The sequence below is a fragment of the Coptis chinensis genome, chromosome 8 (genome assembly GCF_015680905.1).
Source record: "Coptis chinensis isolate HL-2020 chromosome 8, ASM1568090v1, whole genome shotgun sequence".
NCBI classification, from domain to species: domain Eukaryota; kingdom Viridiplantae; phylum Streptophyta; class Magnoliopsida; order Ranunculales; family Ranunculaceae; genus Coptis; species Coptis chinensis.
Window position 1 is genome coordinate 94000891 of NC_141463.1, and position 21131 is coordinate 94022021.

At 42.2% G+C, this 21131-nt stretch overlaps 3 protein-coding genes across 29 annotated transcripts in view; all 3 read right to left on the bottom strand.

The window, feature by feature from the left end:
* Positions 1–1870: 1870 nt before the first annotated feature.
* On the bottom strand, positions 1871–3421 carry LOC147484570 (uncharacterized). The gene has a single exon (XM_086575643.1). It carries the CDS (start codon positions 3285–3287, stop codon positions 1941–1943), a length of 1347 nt encoding a protein of 448 aa, XP_086431769.1. The 5' UTR covers positions 3288–3421; the 3' UTR covers positions 1871–1940.
* Positions 3422–4709: 1288 nt separating this feature from the next.
* LOC147484571 (dihydropyrimidinase-like) overlaps positions 4710–21131 on the bottom strand; it is a 30862-nt gene continuing 14440 nt past the window's right edge. For 2 of the 27 annotated variants that reach the window (XR_015203617.1, XR_015203616.1), the window contains 8 exons: positions 10203–10333; positions 9507–9605; positions 9229–9348; positions 9022–9136; positions 8564–8631; positions 7824–7867; positions 7418–7469; positions 6816–6901 (listed from right to left, as the gene is read on the bottom strand). Coding sequence is in view for 1 of the 27 variants with exons in the window: in XM_086575639.1 (XP_086431765.1) it covers positions 4874–5065; positions 6026–6182; positions 6456–6508; positions 6609–6649; positions 6814–6901 (531 nt within the window). In the remaining 26 variants the exon portion in view is untranslated. Of the gene's footprint in view, positions 5066–6025; positions 6183–6455; positions 6509–6608; positions 6650–6812; positions 6902–7417; positions 7470–7794; positions 7868–8243; positions 8392–8563; positions 8632–9021; positions 9137–9228; positions 9349–9506; positions 9606–9964; positions 10024–10202; positions 10334–21131 lie in introns of those variants that run through there. The other 25 variants (XR_015203637.1, XR_015203633.1, XR_015203622.1 and 22 more) reach the window with 25 other exon arrangements.
* LOC147484572 (uncharacterized) lies at positions 18744–21115 on the bottom strand. Its single transcript, XM_086576290.1, has 3 exons — positions 21021–21115; positions 20554–20940; positions 18744–18911 (listed from the first exon to the last, which is right to left on the bottom strand). The coding sequence occupies exons 1-3, from the start codon at positions 21039–21041 to the stop codon at positions 18744–18746; spliced, it is 576 nt and encodes a 191-aa protein (XP_086432416.1). The 5' UTR covers positions 21042–21115.

A 21131-nucleotide genomic window follows, 5' to 3' on the forward strand; every position in this document is an offset into this window, starting at 1 on the left:
ACCAACACTGGGTGAATTAGAAGTTGAATCTTCACCATTATTTTTGCAACATTTTCCCTTTGTGGGGCGGCTTGACCTTGCCTCAAAAGCGTTACTCCACTTTGGATTATCCTTGAGTATAACGTAACAATGATCAAGTGAAAAAGCCGTTTTTTCTTGTAGTTGGTACGTCATCCTTACCTCGGACAACTAAAAAATAAAATGGTGGTAATTAGACTAAAATAATCACTAAGACTAAGATAATTAAACTAAAATAATAATTAGACTAAGACTAAAATGGAAATAATAAATACACTAAGATAATTAGACTAAGACAGAAATAATTAGACTAAGACTAAGATAATCAATAAATTCCAAATTGACAACGTTGTAATTACCCGGCTTTGTATTGTTGTACCACTTACATGTCGAGCTTCTACCGCATTCACAATTGCGACAAACTTGTTCATCACTTTTGAAATATATTTCCATCTACCGCTAATTGAATCGGAAGACCTTTCCGACCCACATGCTTGATTGAACTCATTTGTTACACGATTCCAAAATCCTTTTGCATTTTGGAAAGCACTAACAATGGAGTCTTCACTCATTTTTATCCAAGCAAGACATGGAGCTTGATCTTCGGACATGCTAAAGTGAGTTTTTGCTTTTGCTTGAGTGCTACCACTTGCTTGAGATGCTTAAGTTGATGCCATTTGATATTTTGTTTTTTTGAATAACTGATTTTAAAGAAGAAGAAATATGATATATGATTGTTGGAAGTGTGAGTTGAAATGAAACAAATGTTGTATATATACCAAAGTTTTTTATTTTGACCGTTTTTTACCGTTCTGACTTTCTGACCGTTGGTGAACTAGCCGTTAGGACTCCGGACGAGATGTTTGATTCCGTCTGGAAAAAAATATATATATAGCGAGACGGGATGTTGGATTCCGTCTGGTGAGTTTTGTAATCCAGACGGAATCCAACATCCCGTCCGAAATTAACAAGTCAGCCACTATCTCGGTGATGAGTTTCACTTTGAAATCAACTGGGCACTATAGTCACCAGGTATTCACCTCTGCATGCAGATCAGTTTTTCCCGAAAACTGGTGACTATAGTCACAAACCCCTTGAAACCCCTGCATTGCAAATGCTCTAATGTAAACGGCACCAGGAGTTGCATCATTGAATGTAGGTGGAATGTAGGAGCATTGCGAGTTGGGCGACGTGTACTTGGTTGATTTACAAATGTGAATCCTCAGTATCAGACTTGAAATTTGGTCTTGCCTGTCTATGTCACTTTTGTTAATGCCCCATTGTGTTTGCTAATTATGAGTCAAGATCTTTAGAATAATAAATTGGTAATCAGGTCTTTTTAATAAATGTAATGGTCGAGTACAGCTACTGGTTCACCTAATCTGTGTACTGCTTAATCTTATTCCAGTTTCGTATATCCAAAATCCAAATATGGATATACGTTTAGTTTCTCTTCATTGCCGACTAAGAAATATTGTGGATCAATTGATACCCAAATTAAGAAATAGGAAATTGTTGAGATGATTTTTTTGTTTTGTTTCGTTAATGAACTTGTCGAGAAATTTTCAGCCCGAGTAGAGTACAGACTTTTATGAGCTGATACCCTCAATTCGATTGAGTCCTGACTCGGAACATATATAAATAGAGATGAACGGAAACCAACTTTACAACCACCTTAACAGCAAATTTACCATTCACTGGGCATCAAAAGGAACAGTAGCACGACGTGGGCGCAGAAATCTCCAATAATAACTTGGAGTAAAATTGTCAGGCAACCACTTCTTATGAATCCCTGAATGAAATGTTGTGTGAACCGTTAAGAACAATGAAGCATCTCTCTGCTAAACAGGTATAGAACGAAAATGATGCAACTGCATTTTGATATAGGGATGTACAATTAATACGCCTGTCTTTATTTGCTTTCATAGAAGATTAGAATCTATTATAGGGATGATACAAATGATATTATATCGTTCTTCTTTATAATGCATTGGCTTCCATAGAAGATTAGAATCTATTCCACTTCCATTTTTGAACAACAACAATAATATTAGAGAACCTGATGCCAAAAGAATGAACACGGCCACACTGATCCAAATTGCTATCCTGGAAGGATTGGACCTTCCTTGCTTTTCGGATTTGTTAGTTCGGCATGGCGGCAATTGCAGTTCACGTATACCCCCACAGAGATCGGAATTTCCAACAACTGAAAAATTGCCTGCAATTTTAAAAATTCCGTTCATTGGTACCTCACCTTCAAATTTATTGAAGGATAGATTCAATAGCTGGAGATATGGAAAGTCCTCCAAATATTTTGGAATTCTACCAGACAAGTTATTCCTTGATAGATCCAACCCTTCGACATTCTTTAAAGAACTCAAAGATTGAGGAACTAACCCTTCAAACAAATTTCCGTCCAAGTATACATTTTCCAAACTCAAACACTCACCAAGAGTACTAGGTATTAAACCAGACAACTTATTTCCAGACGCCTTGATATCAACAAGATTTTTTAGTTTTCCTACTACTAAAGGTAAGGAACCAGTTAAGGAGTTCATAGAGAAGTTAAGATAAAGCAGAGAGGAAAGGTTAAACATCTCTTTAGGTAGGGTACCATTTAGGTTGTTTTGTTCCAGACCCAGAAATTGCAATAGGCTAAGAGCACCAAGACCTGAAGGAATGTTTCCTTCCAGTCTGTTCCTTCTGAAAAACAATTTAATCAATTTAGTATTGTTTGCCAGAGAAGATGGGATTGGTCCAGACAATTTGTTTTCTGACAGATCTAACCCCTGTAAACTATGAAGTTTTCCAATTGAAGATGGAATACTACCGGAAAAGTTATTAGACTCGAGAGATAATATAAACAAATTGACCAGGTTCCCAATCCCTTCTGGGATAATTCCAGATATTTGATTGCTTCCTAGATACAAATCCTCCATTTGGTTGGAGAGATTGGTAATAGAGTTCGGGAAAACACCTCCAAAATCGTTTTGGTCCAAGCCCAATGCCTTTAGATTACTGGAGTTGGTCAAATAAGTTATAAAACTCAAATCATGAGCTTCTCCTGTTCCTAGCTGATTGCTTGCAAGATTTATCAGTTTGATAGTTTGAGGGAATTGAAAATCCTTAGGAATTTGTCCTTCGAATTTGTTATCTCCAATATCAAATATTTGAAGTTTAGAAGCATTAGCTAATGAAACTGGGAGTAGTCCAGAAAGTTGGTTTCCACCACCATAGAAACCAACGAGATTAGGAAGAGTGATGCCCATGTCTAATGGAAGACTACCACTAAATTGGTTAATGGAAATTGCTAATTTATTCAGGGATGAGCTGTTGAAAATTGGTAACGGGACCTCACCAGATAGTAAATTACCTCCAACATACAAGACTTTTAAGCTTGACAGTCTACCATACCAAAGCTGGATGGAATACTTCCAACCAATTTATTATAAACTGTGGAGAAGGCTTGAAGCGACGAAAGATTACCTAAAGAAGAGGGTAGCACTCCTGTCAGATTGTTTCTTTCAATAATCAAGACTTCAAGCTTTGACAATGAGTCAAGCACTGCCGGAATATTCCCTGACAATTTGTTCCAATTTAAATTAATGTACCGGAGTTCAGTACATTGGGTTAGATTGACTGGAATTTCTCCTTCGAAAGTGTTATCGAACAGATAGAGTACTCGAAGACGAAACAACCGACCAATTTCTTGTGGGATCTCACCGTAGAATATATTGTGTGTTAGGTTGATGACCCTTAGGAAAGTGAGGTTTCCAATATGAGGCGATAACGATCCAACCAAACTCTGGCTGGAAAGATCCAAACTTATGACTCTTTGATGACGCTTGCCGCATTTAATGCCTTGCCACTGGCAGAAATGGAAAGATTGGTTCCACGAGCTTAAGCCGCCTTGAATTCCATCTCTAATAGCGATTAGAGAGTGAAGATCAGTCTCATTTCTATAGGTGGCCATAGAAGGTTTTGTTAGTGACATCAATTGGTTAAAGAGTAGGAAGATGATGTAAAAGTTAAATACTGTAAATGCCTGCAGGTTTGAAATCATCTTTGCGAATTGTAGAAACTAAGGTATATGGAGTAGTAATATATAGGAGCATTGCTTGTCAAGATCTCCATTAGTAATATATGTGGTGTAGTAATAAACTAGAAGAAGTTGAAGGGTTGAGAACGACGGGGTTTAATAATGTAAATGCCTGCAAGTTTGAAATCATCTTTGCGAATTGTATAAACTAAAAGGCATGTGGTGTAGTAATATATAGGAGCATTGATTGTCAAGATCTCCATTAGTAATATATGTGGTGTAGTAATAAACTAGGAGAAGAAGTTGAAGGGTTGAGAAGATGGGGTTTAATAATGTGAATGCCTGCAAGTTTGAAATCATCTTTGCAAATTGTATAAACTAAAAGGTATGTGGTGTACTAATATATAGGAGTAATATATAGGTATGTGTCAAATCTATACACATCAAAATCTAAAATTGTTTCCACTCAAGCCCAATATCTTTAGATTACTGGAGTTGGTCAAAAAGTGATAAAACTCAAGTCATGAGCAAGATGATTGCGTCCAAGATTTATCAATTCGATAGTTGTGTGAACCGTTAAGAACAATGAAGCATCTCTCTGCTAAACAGGTATAGAACGAAAATGATGCAACTGCATTTTGATATAGGGATGTACAATTAATACGCCTGTCTTTATTTGCTTTCAGACAAATGGATTATACAATATACAAATGATATTATATTGTTCTTCTTTATAATGCATTGGCTTCCATAGAATATTAGAATCTATTCCAGTTCCATTTTTGAACAACAACAACAACAATAATAATCTGAATCTCAAGAAGCAGTCCGGATGCGTTGTACAGGAGCATGCAGGGAAGAGAGATATGCAGCATCAATTTTGTCCATTCCACTAAACATATGACCGAAGGGTGGCATTTTTATATACTTCCCAGAGCCAGGCACAACCTTCAGTTCGTCATTTTCCCACACGATTCTGCCTCCTGAAATAGTCACTTCAACCTTTCCCTGCAAATAAGCAACTTAAAAATTAACAGAGTAATACAAGTGTAGAGCAAAAGTAAGTCGGGATAGACAAAAGTTACAACCGCATGAACTGCGAGTCAACCAATATAGAGTACATGACTTATGAGTTATGACTATATGTACCCAGTACCTTCTAGAAAGCGGGAAATAATTGTATCTCATTGTTCTACCCAATAAACACACAACCTATCATCTTTAATGACTCATTATACACTGTTGAGATATATAGTACGCATATCGTTATATAACTCAACAGACACCTTATGCTGTGGATACCCTTTACAAGTGAACCTATCTGGATTCTGGAACTCTAGGTGCTTCTGTCTTTCCGAACTGTCACAGTCTAGAGAAACTAAACTGATGTGTAAGTTCTGGATAATGGAAATCGACAAATCGTCAGGATATGGTATTTTATATCACCAATGGTCCTGCAAGAAATTGTTAAATCGCGGACATGGCAGATTATTGACTAGATGCATTTTGTGTCTGGGCGTCTGGCAAAGTTTGCTCAGCAAAATCCGCAGTTGTCTGTGACATACAAGTACAACCCTTTGCAAACATAATTATTTCTTGGTTGTTAATATATAACTACATGCTTACAATTTTAATCAAAGGCTACTTTTTCCAAAACTTATAGACCCTAAATGGTGTTTGTCACACTTTTATGAGGGTAGGAAGGTTCAAAACAAACTACTGACTAACGGACTATTCTGAACATATTGATGCTGATTCTCACAAGCTTATTTCATCTCAACCCCTAAGTATCCAATAAAAGCATTCAAGTCTATCAAAGGTATGTCACAATGATCAAGTGTACATCATGAATTACAGGGACTACAATAACCTAAATTGAAATAGAACTTTCACTGGTCAGATTTGCTGATAGTAATTTAGCCAATTCATTAACCAAAAAAGATATATATTAAGTATTATAAGAAATACCTTTCCTCTCCTTCCTTCATACACATTTGTGTCTGATCTCGAATGATGAGACCTCGCTGATATTTCGAAGCTTGAATTTGGGTTGAATATGATTATATCAGCATCGGATCCAGCAAAAATAGCTCCTTTTCTTGGGTAGATATTGAATATTTGAGCACTGCAAATTTCATTCATGCCGAGTCCTTTAATATACATATAGCACCATCCAACTCAGTCAAAGAATTAATAGAAACCACTAGCAAAAACTGAAAAAAGTAATCTAGGCTTTTAGGGCTTATTCCCATTTCCCCTAATTGTAATTTAGGGTTCTACCTATTCTAATGATGTTGGATCAATTAATTGAAACTTCCGCTGATTAGATCACATCAGAGATACTCTATCTGCAGGTATGTCATGCAGAGCTAATAAAGAAGCCAGAGTATATGCATACCATTCAGTACTCGTTACTTGCACAAACTTAGTAACAGAAATTTGACCAGACTCCTGCATCAGATCATTTAAAAGAGTAAGATTAACGAGAGTAGAAACATCGCCAAGCATTTTCTAAAGTGAAGCTAGCTAAAAAAGCACGACGATAACTTACCACCATTGTGTCCCAGATAAGATGCATTCTCTCTTCGATTCCTGAAAATTCCAGATGGCTCAGTGAATTAACAAGTTGAATAACCAGAGGTCAAGTTCAATTATCGGCCAAAAAACAGTCGACCAAACAAGGTGTCATTTCAGTTCCCCTGTACAGCCTAGTAAACTTTTTAATTACTCTTTAGGTAGCAAGAATTGGAAATTACCATTGACACCATTAGGAATTTTGCGAAAATCATCTATTCCAAGAGCTTTTTGTGTTGAATTGTATGTACAGTGATCAGTTCCTACAAGCTGTGCAAAAGAAAACGAAAAACTATTAAAAAATTTCCAAGCCTGTGCAACATGCTTACATATTAAATGCAATACTGTGTGAATCATAAGACAAGCTCAATTGGAAGGAGAGAGAGAGTCGTGTTAGTAAACCTAGTACTAATTTCATCTTATACAGTCATATGCACGATAAATCATTACTAAGAGAAGTACAGAACTATACCAGAGAAAGCAGTCAGTAATTTCAAGGCGGGACTACTCATCTAAGAACTAGATACTGTACACTAATGCTTCTCACAGCCTAAGGAATTTCACAGACAGCATATTGACACTAGATATTATATTTATAATAAAGAATATACATGGACAGCACATACTCTCTCTTTTTTTGGTTTTGTCGTGATCAAATATTTGTGGAATATCTTTCCCCTGAGATATTGGACTTAATGCTTTTTTCCTACTAGATACTTTCGAATCCAAAAAGATATATGAGGCAAATGCGCTTAATTTCAAAATACCAGCCAAAGAAAATGTAACCTGCAAAATTCCAGTTGAAAGGGCAGCTTGTGCATGTGCGGGTCGATACCTCCTGGTCTCATCAGAAACAAATATTTCCAAACTTTATCATGTTACAATTTAATTTTGAAGTACATAATTTCGTAGATTGATTGTGCTGACCAGAGATAAGGGGACTAAAACCCTTTAATATATATTAAGTACAACCCATTGGTTTACATGTATAGAGTATAAGGAGGACCACATGTAGGAAAGACGACAACATCAACTCTCTGGTAACATATTATACAGAGGACACCTCATCTCCATATAAATAGCTATAGCAAAGTTCTGACTAGAACAATATGACATAAATTTCTGCTATAAAAGTTAATAATAGTCAACTGGTTCTCCTGTACCTCAAAGTTCAAAAAGACAAAAGATTCACCTGGCTCACCCAGTTGCGTCGAGAATAGTTACATTATCACCAACCTGTAAAATGCAAACTAAATTAGATCCATGTGGAATTCATTTTAATAATTTTTACATGTGTTGTGATCCACACTAGCTGCAGTGAATCAACAAATCATTGCAAAGTTACGCAAATGCAGGGGTGTCTTACACTCTTACTAATAAAACACATTCCCCAAGGAGTAAAATAACCTTATCACATTGATGTTAGGTTGCACAAGGACTATAGTTCCATTCTCAACATAAACATCAGCAACTGGGAATGTGTTATGACAATGTCTTGTCTTTACATAAATATTTCAATTAATTTGCACATATCGAATCTCTAACTATTCCTCAAATTTTCTCTTTAACCTTATTATCGAAAAAAAAAAAAAAAAAAAAAAATCCCTCTAACCTTTTGGGCTCTTCTTTCCGCTATCTTGGGAAGGACAGAAAGACTTGTAATGCATTTTTCTCTTTCTTTCAAGAATAGGTTTTAAATTAAAACTTCTAACTGAAGAGTTGGATTTTGAAACAAGGCCGCAACTCCACAAGAGGTAAAACTATAGAATAACGAGATTAAAATGCGTAAAATTTAACAAAACAATATTCGCTACAACTAAATTTAGTTGCAAACTTTCGACACAACTTTACGAGGGAGTAACTTTTACACTAATGCAGGATGATGGTAACAATTAATTATGAAACACTTGCAAAGAGTAACTTAGAGTTCACCTGGAAGCGCCTATCACGACCTTGTTTTGCACTACCACCAGCTGAATCGCCTTCAACTATAAAGATCTCTGCTAGAATGTATGGACAATTTATAAATATATTTTTCATAAGAAGACACCATCAAATGTAACAAGTACCTTATGATTAACAAGCACAAAGGTAGTTATAATTTTATGATCATTCATCAGTTGAATGATTTGTTTTGTCAGGCTTAGACTGAAATAGCTTACTCTAATACCAATAATTTCCCCTGTGGCATTTATGAAGGATATAATATTCATGTATCCAACTTCTGAAGGAAATAAAATTTTCAGCCAATCAGATTGATTATCATAATTATCACTCATCCTAGTCAATCTATTAACTGTTCAAATCATCCTTGACATTTATTACACATTTATCATCCTCATCGTAGAACAGTAATCATGAGCGAGTAGAGTAGAGGAAACAGAGCATACCAGATTCTGCAGGATCTGTAGCTGAGCAATCAGCCAACTTTCAAGGAAGAGAAGATGATTTTAGAACACTCTCTTGTCTCACCAATTCCCTTGCTCTCTTGGCTGCCAGAGCTGCCTAAATAAGGAAACACCATATAATGCATCAAACAAAGGGTACCGCTAATTGAGCTTCAAAAAATTAGTAAAAACACTTTTATAGAATGCTACCTTAAGAGCATTTAAAGATTTGAAGAGAATCAAATCCAGTACATCTGGATGTAGTTCTAAGTACTCGGTGAGATACTCTTGTACCGATTGATCGACCACTTCTGGATTACCCAACCTTGTCTTTCAGAATCAAAAAGAAGAGGAAAGTCAAATAAGAAATGATGATCTCAAGCGAGCAAGTGAGAAGTTTCATCACCATGTAAGAAATGAATATACATTTTGGTTGAAGATTATATGCATGAATAATCTATTGAATAAAACGACGAAACAACACGCACCTTAGTTTTCCCTTCAAACTCCGGGTTTGGGACCTTTACAGAGATTACACATGTTAATCCCTCCCTTACATGTTCTCCACTCAAGCTAATGTCCTTTTCCTGGAATGGTACAAACCACAAACCAAAAACATTAATTGTACTCAAGAACATACCAGAGAAAGGTAATAGACATAAAATTAGTTATTCAGTTTTTGTTTTTTCTGAAGTTTTAATCAACCCCTTAGCTGGAATTCAAAAATTAAAACAAATTCAATCAGTACTTAGCCTAGGAATACTAAATTTTATGTTAGGTTTGCCATTTTAGTTTATTAGTCCATCTGCTTCACTATGAGTCTATGACATCCCAGGGACATGCAACATTCACTTTATGTAAGTTGAAGCTCTCATCATTTGATTACCTAAATACTGAGAAAATCTGATTGCAACAAAGAAAACCCTGTCCATATCACTGATCTTACTTGGCTATTAATACAAGTGGTGACATCATGCAATCATTAACCACAGCTGCCTCAAAATTCTGGTTGGGCCAATGAAATATAAAGGGATTCAATCATAGCTTACAGTAAATACATACAGTGGAGAATGAGTTTTAGAGACATATGTTGAAAAATGATGGCCAAATTTAAATAGCATAGGGATCGTAATCAAAAAGTTATTGACAAAAGATGATTGGGAGATATAAACTGAGGGGGGTACCTTGATAAGTTTCGACTTCTTCCCAAGGTTATTGAGTGTTCTTGTCAATGAAGCTTTGACACCATCGATATGTGTACCACCATAAACTGTTCTTATAGAAATGAGATTATAGAACCAACTTACCTGAAGACCTGCTAAATATACAAATGACTTGTCAGAGAAGTTAATTCCAAAAATGTAAAACCGTGTCGAAACTGGCTATATCAAAATAGAATGGTACAAATTAAGAAAATATAAGACCACAAAGTCCAGATGCTCAAGGAAAGATCTGCAAAATCAAAGAAATAAACTTCACCCTAATTATTGCTTTACAATCCTTTTAATAAAGAAATCCATCAAAAAATTAAGTGCTCAAAAAAGAACTGGTGAACTCTTCAAATACTATGGTCCAACAAACTAAAAATTATGATCAATATGAATCTCGAATCTATGCAACTGCAAATGTATATTAATTAAACCAGATATGAACATCGCACAGATTGGAGAAACATGTTTTCAACATCAAAAAAACATGAGGTGTCATCCAAATATGCAACAGTGCAGATCAAACTTAGCCTCTTTCTAGATAACCATTATATCTAATGCCAAACATAAAAGTGAGACAAACAAAAACATAAAGAGTAGAAAAGGATAACCAATTCAATCAGGTGGCTACATGAAAGATTTGTGGATGTTTTGGCTGGGGAAACAATAATGAGGTTTTAGGTCAAAGGTCTTTAGTCCTAGACCATCGTATGAGGATAAGCATGACTCGGAAGCAATAATTAGTCACAAGCTCTTACATCTTTGTATAGAGAAAATAGTCATGTTGTCCATTTTCGTCCAACATTATTGAAATTGTTTGGGGCATGAGATGTTGATAAACATGCATAGTCATTTAGGCCCTCAATGATACTCGTGATCTTGTAATGACATAAAATTAACTTGTAATGATATTCATGATCTTACTACTTAGGTAATGTCAAATCCGCGCCTAACACCCAAGGGAGTAAAAACTTCAATAAAAACTACTTAGATAATATTCGTCATCTTACTACTGTAGGGGAGCGATATCCTCATAGGGCATCGCACTCGCGAGGAGCATAAGCGAACTGAAGATATCGACCTCCAAGACAGACCTGAGAACAGCGCCCCTAGCAGGCACACGAGTGCGCAGCATAGATGAATCCAAGGCGACCTCCAAGACCGACCTGCGAGCAGCTCGAGTAGGTGGTGCGAACGAAGATATCTCAGTACGAACACTTTGCCAGATACAGAACGCTTCGGATAGAAACACACCCCACCAGGTGTAATGATTGCCAAGATCTTAGTGGTAATCTCATCACCGGGAAATAGGGACTACCGCATCTACCCCCAATCATAACAGGGCATATCCAAAATCCAATTCAACACTCATCCGCGATCTCCACCCTACATTTGCACAAAAGAGTACACGTGTCAAAAGGATCTCCTCTCCCTGAACTCTATAAATACCACCTACTGGAACTACGTCAGACCTGATTCTTCTCTCCCCAAGAAAAGGAAAAACGAGAGAAGATACGTAGGCAGTTCGCTCACAGCGACCTCGGTCACATCCAAAATCCAAACCCTTCCCGTTCTTCCTTATTGTAATTAGGAGAAGATCAAACCACTCCTTTACATTGGCGCCGTCTGTGGTCTCGATTACTTGAGAAACCACCACAAACTACCTCTTCCATTACCAATTCTCAAGCCCACGAAGCATGGCCAGCCTCGAAGCTCAAGTCCAGAGCCTTGCACACCAGCTGGGATTAACAAATGAGAGCATTTCCTTGCTCAGGGAAGAAAATGCTACCTTAAGGGCTCAGGTGGATGTTTACCAACAACAGCAAGCCGGTAACGGTGCCGCCAGCGGCATCACTGAAGTCAATCAGCAGATTAACGAATTATCACAAAAGATTGATCAGAACGCCGTCAAGAAGGACTCCACACAGATTGTTCACAAGATGCTCAAGACATATCATCGTCTCGCTTCAAATATGAAGGTTCTCAATAAACCCTCTCCGAAAGATTTTATCCAGCCACGTTTTCCAATGTATGATGGCAGCACGTGCCCTGGTCAGCATGTGGCTCGCTACATTCAGAGTTTGGCACTCTACAGTTCACCTGAGTTCGATCATCTCCACTGCAGATTATTTCCAGCCAGTCTCAAAGATGGTGCTCTTGATTGGTTCTTTTCACTGGAATCGGATTCTATTAGAACCTTCGAGCAGCTCACTGATCTATTTGCCAGCCAGTACGTGCACAACATACGGAAGAAGGCAGATCTTGATTCACTATTTCAGTTATCTTTCCGAGAAGACGAAACTATTCGTGAATTCCTAGGACGGTTCAAGGCCGAACTGCTATGCATGGAAAGCGGCTTAAAAGAGTCTTTCGCCACACTCGCATTTTCTAATGCTTGTCGCGTGCGTAACACCGACCTCTCCAGGTCGTTGATGAAAGAAGCCGCCGAGACACTCTCTGGCGAATGCGCTGCGTGGACAAGTATATCAAGTTGCGAGAAACTTTGAAGCGCCACGGCAGAGCGCGAACCACCCGCAGTAGCGGCGTCTCGGATCGTACCCCACGGGTCAAGAAAGCCAGTCACTTGCACCGCGGCAGCTTCGTGCCGCGATCGGATAATAACAGAGAGTTCGGCTGTCCCGACCGTTCCCCGATCCACATACTGGATAAGATTAAGCGCGCCTCATTTTTCCGGCCAAACATCAGGCAACCCGCGTAGATCGACCTGGCAAGCCTTTTTGTGCATTTCACAAAGCAAAGTGCCATGAAACCGATGCATGCTGGGGGCTCAAGCATTATCTCCAAGACCTGGTGGAAGATGGTCATATCAAACAATACACTAGCATTCCTGATGGCGACCTGCGTCACAAGTTGATGGCTCGTCGTGTACGTAGTCGATCTCCACCTCACCGTCACCACCAAGGGGTACAGGCTCGTCCTCGCAGTAGGGGCGCCTCGTGATCGTTCCGCGACGAGAAGAAGGCAAAGACTCGTCCGATCGTGACAATGCTCGCACTATTCATGTGATTACCTTTCCGGACGATTCCGTGACCTCTTCCCGAGAGAAAAGACGTCGGGTTGGCGCTCTTCAGGAAGTCTATCATTTTACTTCACAGGCAACCCACGCCCCGCGTGGTTCAGGTCGCAGCGCAGGCGATATCATTTTCACAGAGGCCGACTTAAGCAAAGTCTGCCTTCCTCATAATGACGCATTGGTAGTTCATGTCAAAATCAGCGACTGGACAGTCAAGCGCGTCCTGATCGACCCTGGCAGTTCCTGCGACATTTTATTTTACCACACCATGCAAGAGATGAACCTCCCCAAGTCCGTTCTCGTAGACCCAATCGCCCCCCTTTACGGGTTCAATGGCTCCAGAGCCGACCCCATTGGTGACATTATCTTACCAGTATCGGTGGGATCTCGAGAGGATAAGATTACCTGTAATACACGGTTTTGCGTTCTCGACATTAAGTCGTCCTACAATGCCATACTAGGGCGACGCTGGATCCATCAGATGCAAGCAGTCCCATCAACATTGCATCAAGTTCTACGTTTCCCAGGACCTAGGGGAATGATGGAGCTTAGAAGCAATCAGCTTGAAGCGTATCACTGTAACCAGATAGTATCAACCAGTGAGACTGCCCGTGGACTGACACCCATCATACACGAGCCCACCAGTTACACAATGGCACATGATTTAGTGGCGAGTCCCGGACTTCGACCATGCCAAGCGGCGGGGCTCCAAAAAGCAAAATACCTACGCTCCCGACTCATTCCTGCACAAAGCAAAGCTACCCAAAGATTGATACAAAATCAGCCGCCCATCGACTAGAGTGTCAAGAATCGCCCGGATTGTGGTGGGCCAACACACGCGATGCCAACAAATGGCCGTACCACCGCTGTCCATACCTCCATCTTTGTATCCACGGCTGATGGATGCCCCATCAACGCTGCTGCTCAAGTTGTTCAGACCCCAACTGCTAGCCAGACTAGCCCGAGCACGCGTTCGGACCCCCGAAGCGAATTACCAAGCAGCGCTCCACCATCCGTTCGCAACACCTCCGGTGGCGTAAAAGAAAGAGTGAACTTAGGCACACGACGCGACCCCAAAGTTCGTTCTATGTAGGGCCAACCTCCACCCACATTAAAGACCCAGCTTGTAAATTTTTTATCTATGAATAAAGATGTTTTTGCTTGGTCGTATATCGATGTGCCCGGAGTCGATCCTAAAATCGCATGCCATAAATTAAATGTGAACCCCAATGCTAGACCAGTCCGACAACGACCTCGTCGACTATCCCTGCGCTTTCAAAAAGCCATCAATGACGAGGTAGAAAAACTCAAGCAAGTCGGTTTCATCAGAAAGGTAGACTACCCCGAGTGGATTGCAAATATTGTCGCCGTCCCCAAAAAGAATGGCACAGTTCGCCTATGCGTCGATTTCACAAATGTCAATCAAGCCACGCCAAAAGACAGTTTTCCCTTGCCTCGCATTGACCAACTTGTCGACCAAACCTGTGGTCATGAGCTCCTCTCCTTTATGGATGCGTACAGTGGGTACAACCAAATCCCACTCGCCGAGGAAGATCAAGAGAAGACTTCGTTCATTACGGAGCAAGGGATCTATTGCTACAACGTCCTCCCGTTCGGTCTGAAGAACGCCGGAGCGACATACCAACGCCTGGTCACTAACATGTTCCAAGACATGTTAGGCGACACCATGGAGGTCTACATTGACGACATGGTTGTCAAAAGCAAAAAAGCTGGTGATCACATCACCCACCTCGAACAAGCGTTCTCCAGACTACGCCGTACGGGCATGAAGTTGAACCCAGAAAAATGCCTCTTTGGGGCGTCCTCCGGCAAGTTTTTAGGGTATCAGGTGTCGCAGCGTGGGATCGAGGCAAATCCTGACCAGATCCGAGCGTTCTTAGATATGCCCGATCCACGCACAAAGAAACAGATACAGAAATTGTCGGGAATGGTCGCGGCGCTCAACCGGTTCATATCAAGGGCCTCAGATAAGTGTAGACCGTTCCTGCGGCTCCTCAAAAAGGTGAGCCGTTTTCATGGAAGCGATCAATGTCATCATGCATTATTTACTCTCAAAGAGTATCTCACCACACGCCTCCGCCTTAGCCAAACCAATATATGGAGAGACACCGGGCTTTATCCGGCCAGATCGATTTCTCCATCAGCTCGAGTTCTCTTTAAAGAGGAGAACAATTCAGAGAAGCCGATCTACTTCACGAAAAAGACACTCACGCCACCGGCCCGAAAATTACGCCTCCACGGACGAGCCGTACTTGCTTTGTTGTATTCCTCCGCGGAAGTTCGGGCCGTACTTTTCGGGCACATCAAATCAAAGTTCTTACCGACCTTCCATTGAAGAAAGTCCTTCACAAAGAAAACAAGACTACTCGAATGGCAGTTTGGGCGAAGAACTTCGGAGAACACCACATAGAGTTCGTCCCCCGCAACTTCTCGAAAAGGTCGGTCGTCGCCGATTTCCTAGCAGATTTCCCAGTCGAGGACCCCAACTGGGAACAAGAAACTGAGCTCCCAGACACAAAAACGAGAGTCAAATCGCCCTGGTCTCTCTTTGTGGATGGTTCGAGTAATCTCGGTGGAAGTGGCATCGGAGTCGTCTTAGTTTCCCCCGACGGAAATATGATTGAAAAGTCAGTCCGCATTGACTTTGCAACTTCCAATAATGAGGCGGAGTACGAAGCGCTAATTAGGGGACTAAGGATGATGCCGCGGCTTTCGGTGTCGAAGAGATCCAAGTCTTTACTCGCGAATGGTCGTTTAAGCGGGTTGCAAAAGAGTACACTACCCACGAAGGTAACCTTTCCAAGTATCTTGGTCGTTCATCGAGTTATTGCCTTCTTTTAAGCGGTACACATACATCATTTCGCGGGAGAGAACCGCCACGCTTGACAGGTTTAGCTTACTTTGGCTACCCGGACCGAAATGCTGCGTTCCCGACAAGTTCTCATAGAAGTCGCCGATCGACACGCATACCAAGTCGACCACACCTTGATGATAAGCGACCTATTTCCTCTCTCCGCCGATCGGTTGAGCTAAACATGGATGCGACCCATCATCGATTATATCCGACGCGGCGCGGCTCGAGGAGGCGTACCAAGGCCGCAGTCCCATATCAAGCTTCGTCGTTATTGTTTAGTCCAAAACAAGCCGTTTCAGAAATCCGGTGGCCCACACTTTACGGTGCATTACCCCAAAATAGGGTCAATTGATTTTTGCGTAAATCCACGAAGGAGGAGAATGTGGAAATCACGCCGGGCGTCGCTCATTAGCTCACAAGGCCATCTCGAGGATATTTCGCCCCCGGGATGCGGATCGATGCTAAAGCATACGCCCCTCAAATGTCTCAAATGCCAAACGTTAAAGCCACAATATCATCCAACTCGCCGCTAACCGGCATAGCGAGCCCGTGGCCATTTCACATGTGGGGCATGGACATTATGGGACCATTCGTCCCACGTAAGAAATCTTGGCTTCCGCTTTGTCCTAGCTGCCACCGACTACTTCACCAAGTGGGTCGAGGCCATTCCTCTCGCACACGTCAAAGAGTCCCATGTCCGAAACTTCATCTGGACTCACATTATCACCAGATTTGGTTTACCACATACACTAGTAATGGACAATAGGCCTCAATTCAAAGGCCGAACAGTCAAAGAGTTCCTAGCCAAGTGGAAGATCATTCATCGTTTCTCTACTCAAAGACGCTTCGTAGTAATGGCGAAGCGAAGCCGGTAACAAAGCAATCCCGAGAATCTAAAGAAAAAGATCGAAAAGAACAAAAGCCAGTGGCCAAATCAGTTGGAAAATATTCTGTGGGCTCACCGTACCACAGCCCGATCTAGCACCGGCGAATCACCATTCTCCTTGTGTTATGGCACAGAAGCCGTAATTCCTACCGAGCTGACAGTCACTACGACTCGCTCAGAACTTGTAGAATCCGGACACAACGACTCCGTTTTAGCGCGAGAAATCGACCTGCTCGAAGAAAGGCGCGATCTAGCTGCCATCAGAGTCGCGTCTTATCAGCAAACTCTGAAGAACTCCTACAACAAGCGAGTACATCCTCGGTTTTTTCAACCTGGCGACCTAGTGCTAAAAAAGACGCAAGACGACTCCAAGTTAGCCCCTAATTGGGAAGGCCCATACATCGTAGAGCGTGTTGTAGGCAATGGCGCATATTGGATAAAAACCCAAGAGGGAAAATTGTTACCTCGCCCATGGAATACTTATCTGCTAAAACGATTTTATCAATAAAGCTTTTCTACCTATGCAGTCTGTTATTTCAGCATCATAAATCTAAGGTCACATTTGTATAATTACTTCGGCTAGCTATCCCACCCCCTGGGAGTCACAACGTCATGCAACGGTCATCCGATGCGCAACCAGTATACTCCCCCATTCCACCACGCTTAACGCGCCACACGCTCTCCGTGAGCAGACAGCTCTCTGGAGCTTACAGGCTACATAGCCTCTACAATTCTTGTCACGTCGAGGACCTAAATTTCTAGGATCGACTAATGCGAGAACGCTCTCCGTGAGCAGACAGCTCTCTGGAGCTTACAGGCTACATAGCCTCTACAATTCTTGTCACGTCGAGGACCTAAATTTCTAGAATCGACTAATGCGAGAACGTTCTCCGTGAGCAGACAGCTCTCTGGAGCTTACAGGCTACATAGCCTCTACAATTCTTGTCACGTCGAGGACCTAAATGTCTAGGATCGACTCATGCGAGAACGCTCTCCGTGAGCAGTCAGCCCTCTGGAGCTTACAGGCTACATAGCCTCTCCAATTCTTGTTACGTCGATGACTTATACTTCTAAGGTCAACTCAAAGAGAACACTCTCTGCAAACAGATACTCCGTTATCGCAAACCACATGCCTCATACACAGAACGTTAGTCATACACGTGTAGGCTACAACATGCATGCGGAGCATAAGCAATAACAATACACGACCAAACGTCGCAACAGATATGTTCACCGATCTGCTGAGCTTACCCAGGAAATCCAGATCGGCGTCTATTACAAAGTAAGCAAAATATCGAACTGCCACTTTCGTGGAAACCAGTTCTCCGAATCAAAAGGCGAACTGCTCAGGCAAGCCTGAAGACATAGCTCTATTGTTAACTCTCATATAAGAGAGGAACGCGTAACCGGTACTTACATTTTTCAACCGCCGAGACTAGTGGTCGATCACATCTTCAAACATCACCGATGACATGCTTATCTTACGGTGGTGCTAGAAGCCGCCGCGGTGTCGCGCAGATCTTAGCATCACCATCTCTCGGCCCGACTCATCGCCCAATCGTCGCTTTCTTGGGGCCTCATACTTCCGTCGGGAGCGGGCGTGAATCGATACAAGCTTCGGAATACGCCCTCTTCGCTTTGCGCACCACCTTCTGGCATTTCTTCGCATAAGCGATCCAACAACAACAGTTCCTTTCCAAATCGGTCATATCCGTCACCCGGTCAAGATAAATTCTCGGCAGACTCGTTACGGTACTTGGTGGACATCACTTCTAGTTTCTTCTTGTCCACCCCCCACGCAGCTCGCATCAACCCCAGCTCCACGTGAGGGTTACCACTAGTCTCAGTACGCTGCACAGCATCTTTCAGCTTATCATACCCTGCAAGAAACTGCATGAGCAAAGTTAGAACACCAGACTCCCCTGGAAGTCGGCACAACAGCTTAAGGCATCAGGAGCTCACCAAACAAGCGGCCATATCCATCGCCCCAGTAGTGTCCCCATGTCCTCGTCCTCCACTTCGCTTTATCACCATCTAGCACAATCCCCTTCAGAACGCTAGTCGCTATGGGAGCCGAGTGGAAGCTACAGTCCGAACGTTTCACCATCCGCTTCTTCCCCGTCTTCCCCAGGTAGTAGAATTCGCTCCCCACATCCTTACATTGCGGGGACGAACTCTCACCCGCGGATCGGGCGACCTTGCCCCCAAATTATTGCGCGCTCAACCGAACGACGACCAGCAGTTTAAGCCCACTTCGGCGTGGCGACCTGAACACAATGCCGCCAGCAGGGCGACTATCTCTCCTCGGTCGTTTATGACCCTTCGTTTCTCCATCAGCAACCTTTCTCTTCCCACGATCGCCATGAACATGAGGATCAAACTCCATTTCCTCCATTGATAGTGGTGACGTTTCTCTCACAAACGCACGACATCTAGCCATCCTAACCTAGCAGCAAAGTTACTGCGGCATGAGCTAAAGCTTACTCTAGGTATTTCTCAAACAGAATAACACGCGCAGATAAGAAACCACGTACCTGATGAAGCAAAGAAATACGAAAAAGCACCAAATAAAGGGCGAGTAAAGACGATGAAGGGAAACTTAGGCACAACAATGATAAAACCCTTGATGATATTCGAGGGCGGTTTATATTCCTTAGGAAACGCCTTTTCCTAAGTGCCTCATAATCACCTTTGAGACGCCAAACGCCATCTGCCCGCCATCATTATGTCCCATGAACCGCTGCGTCTCCCTACACGTGTCACGCGACGCAGGGAACACTGCGGTTAAGCGGCATCAAATACGAGAGTAATTCGACCTACCTCTCGAGCGAGACTCCAGCGATCTGATGCTCACGTTGCGCGTAGCATTTATCAATCGAAAGCACTCCAACAACAGGACGCTCCTCCCATCTTACCAATCGTAAGTAAGGAGGTTGTCACCACAATGTGCCTACCACGTTCCATTATAAGCCGTATAATCCTACATAACTATGAGCGAGCAAACGACTCAGACATACACAAGCAAAACAAATATCTACCATCGCATGCAAACAAAGGACGACTGGTTTAACGGCTTTTTTCATATATTCGATCTTGAGCCGAAGTTCTTTGAGATTACTCGAAAAATCCAACCCGCCCCCTGCGAGTTAACAACAATCGGCTACCCCGAATCGGCAAAGAGACACCCACTCGTTCAAGATTACAATACACAAACACAAAAAGGCGAATCGCCGGGTTACCCCTGTGAAACCCGGTTTATTGTATCCAAAGATATAAGCCGATAAAAGACAAGCAACAACTTTTACAACTTCGTCATCTCCGGACGCGATAGCTACCCTCCACGCTCAAAAGCTTCATCGATCTCAAAGATCTCTCCCCGGCCCACTATAATCGCTATGCCATCCAACTCTAAGCTCATCACCGCGCGCAGGCGCCTTCAATTCGAGCCAGCCCGGCCCGCACGCTCCACGAAGAGGCCATCGCCCCCACCGCATCCCCTCGACCTCCTCCACCGAGGGGCCGGACGCCTTACGCTGGCGTGTTCCTCCTTCAAGCCATTGTAGTCACCTCCGGCTCCAACGAAGTCTGCGTCCCAAATGTCATAGGCCTGGTTAATACCGAGCAACCTTCTTGCGCGGTCTAAAGCATAATCGTTCAGCCTACCAATTTCCACGGTAGCTGCTCGGACATTATCTTCAGCTCCTTCTAGCTTTTGCCTCAGCTCTTCCGCTTCCGTATCTTTCAACATCTTGGCCAGACTCAGCGCTTCATGAGCTTTCTTCAAATCTTCCAGTTCCTCGCGCTCCATCTGCGAGGCGTCCTGGACGTTTTTCAGCTCCTCAGCCAGCTTCACCACCATTTCCCTATCTGATTCTGCGAACTGGGCGATCTCTTTCAACTTCTGGAATCCACTCACCAGCTGCACGAACTTACACATGGTTAGCACAACAACAATTTGCATAAGCAAACAAGTAACCTCAGATGAAACTACAGACATACCAAGCATTGCGCAATTTCCATTCGTCTCAAGTTGTCGGCCAGCCCCTTCTCATCTAGCTCTCTGCGGTTGCCATCCAGAGCTATCTGTTCTAGCAAACAACTTTGCTATCT

Bases quoted from the DNA above. Each gene is read 5' to 3' on its own strand.
- LOC147484570 (XM_086575643.1), bottom strand. From the start codon at position 3,287: ATGGGCATCACTCTTCCTAATCTCGTTGGTTTCTATGGTGGTGGAAAC.
- LOC147484572 (XM_086576290.1), bottom strand. From the start codon at position 21,041: ATGGAAATTGCGCAATGCTTG. The intron at 20,941-21,020 runs GTATGTCTGTAG...AAGTTCGTGCAG, and splicing joins TGGAAATTGCGCAATGCTTG to CTGGTGAGTGGATTCCAGAA. The intron at 18,912-20,553 runs GTAAGGCGTCCG...TTGCTCATGCAG, and splicing joins TGAAGGAGGAACACGCCAGC to TTTCTTGCAGGGTATGATAA.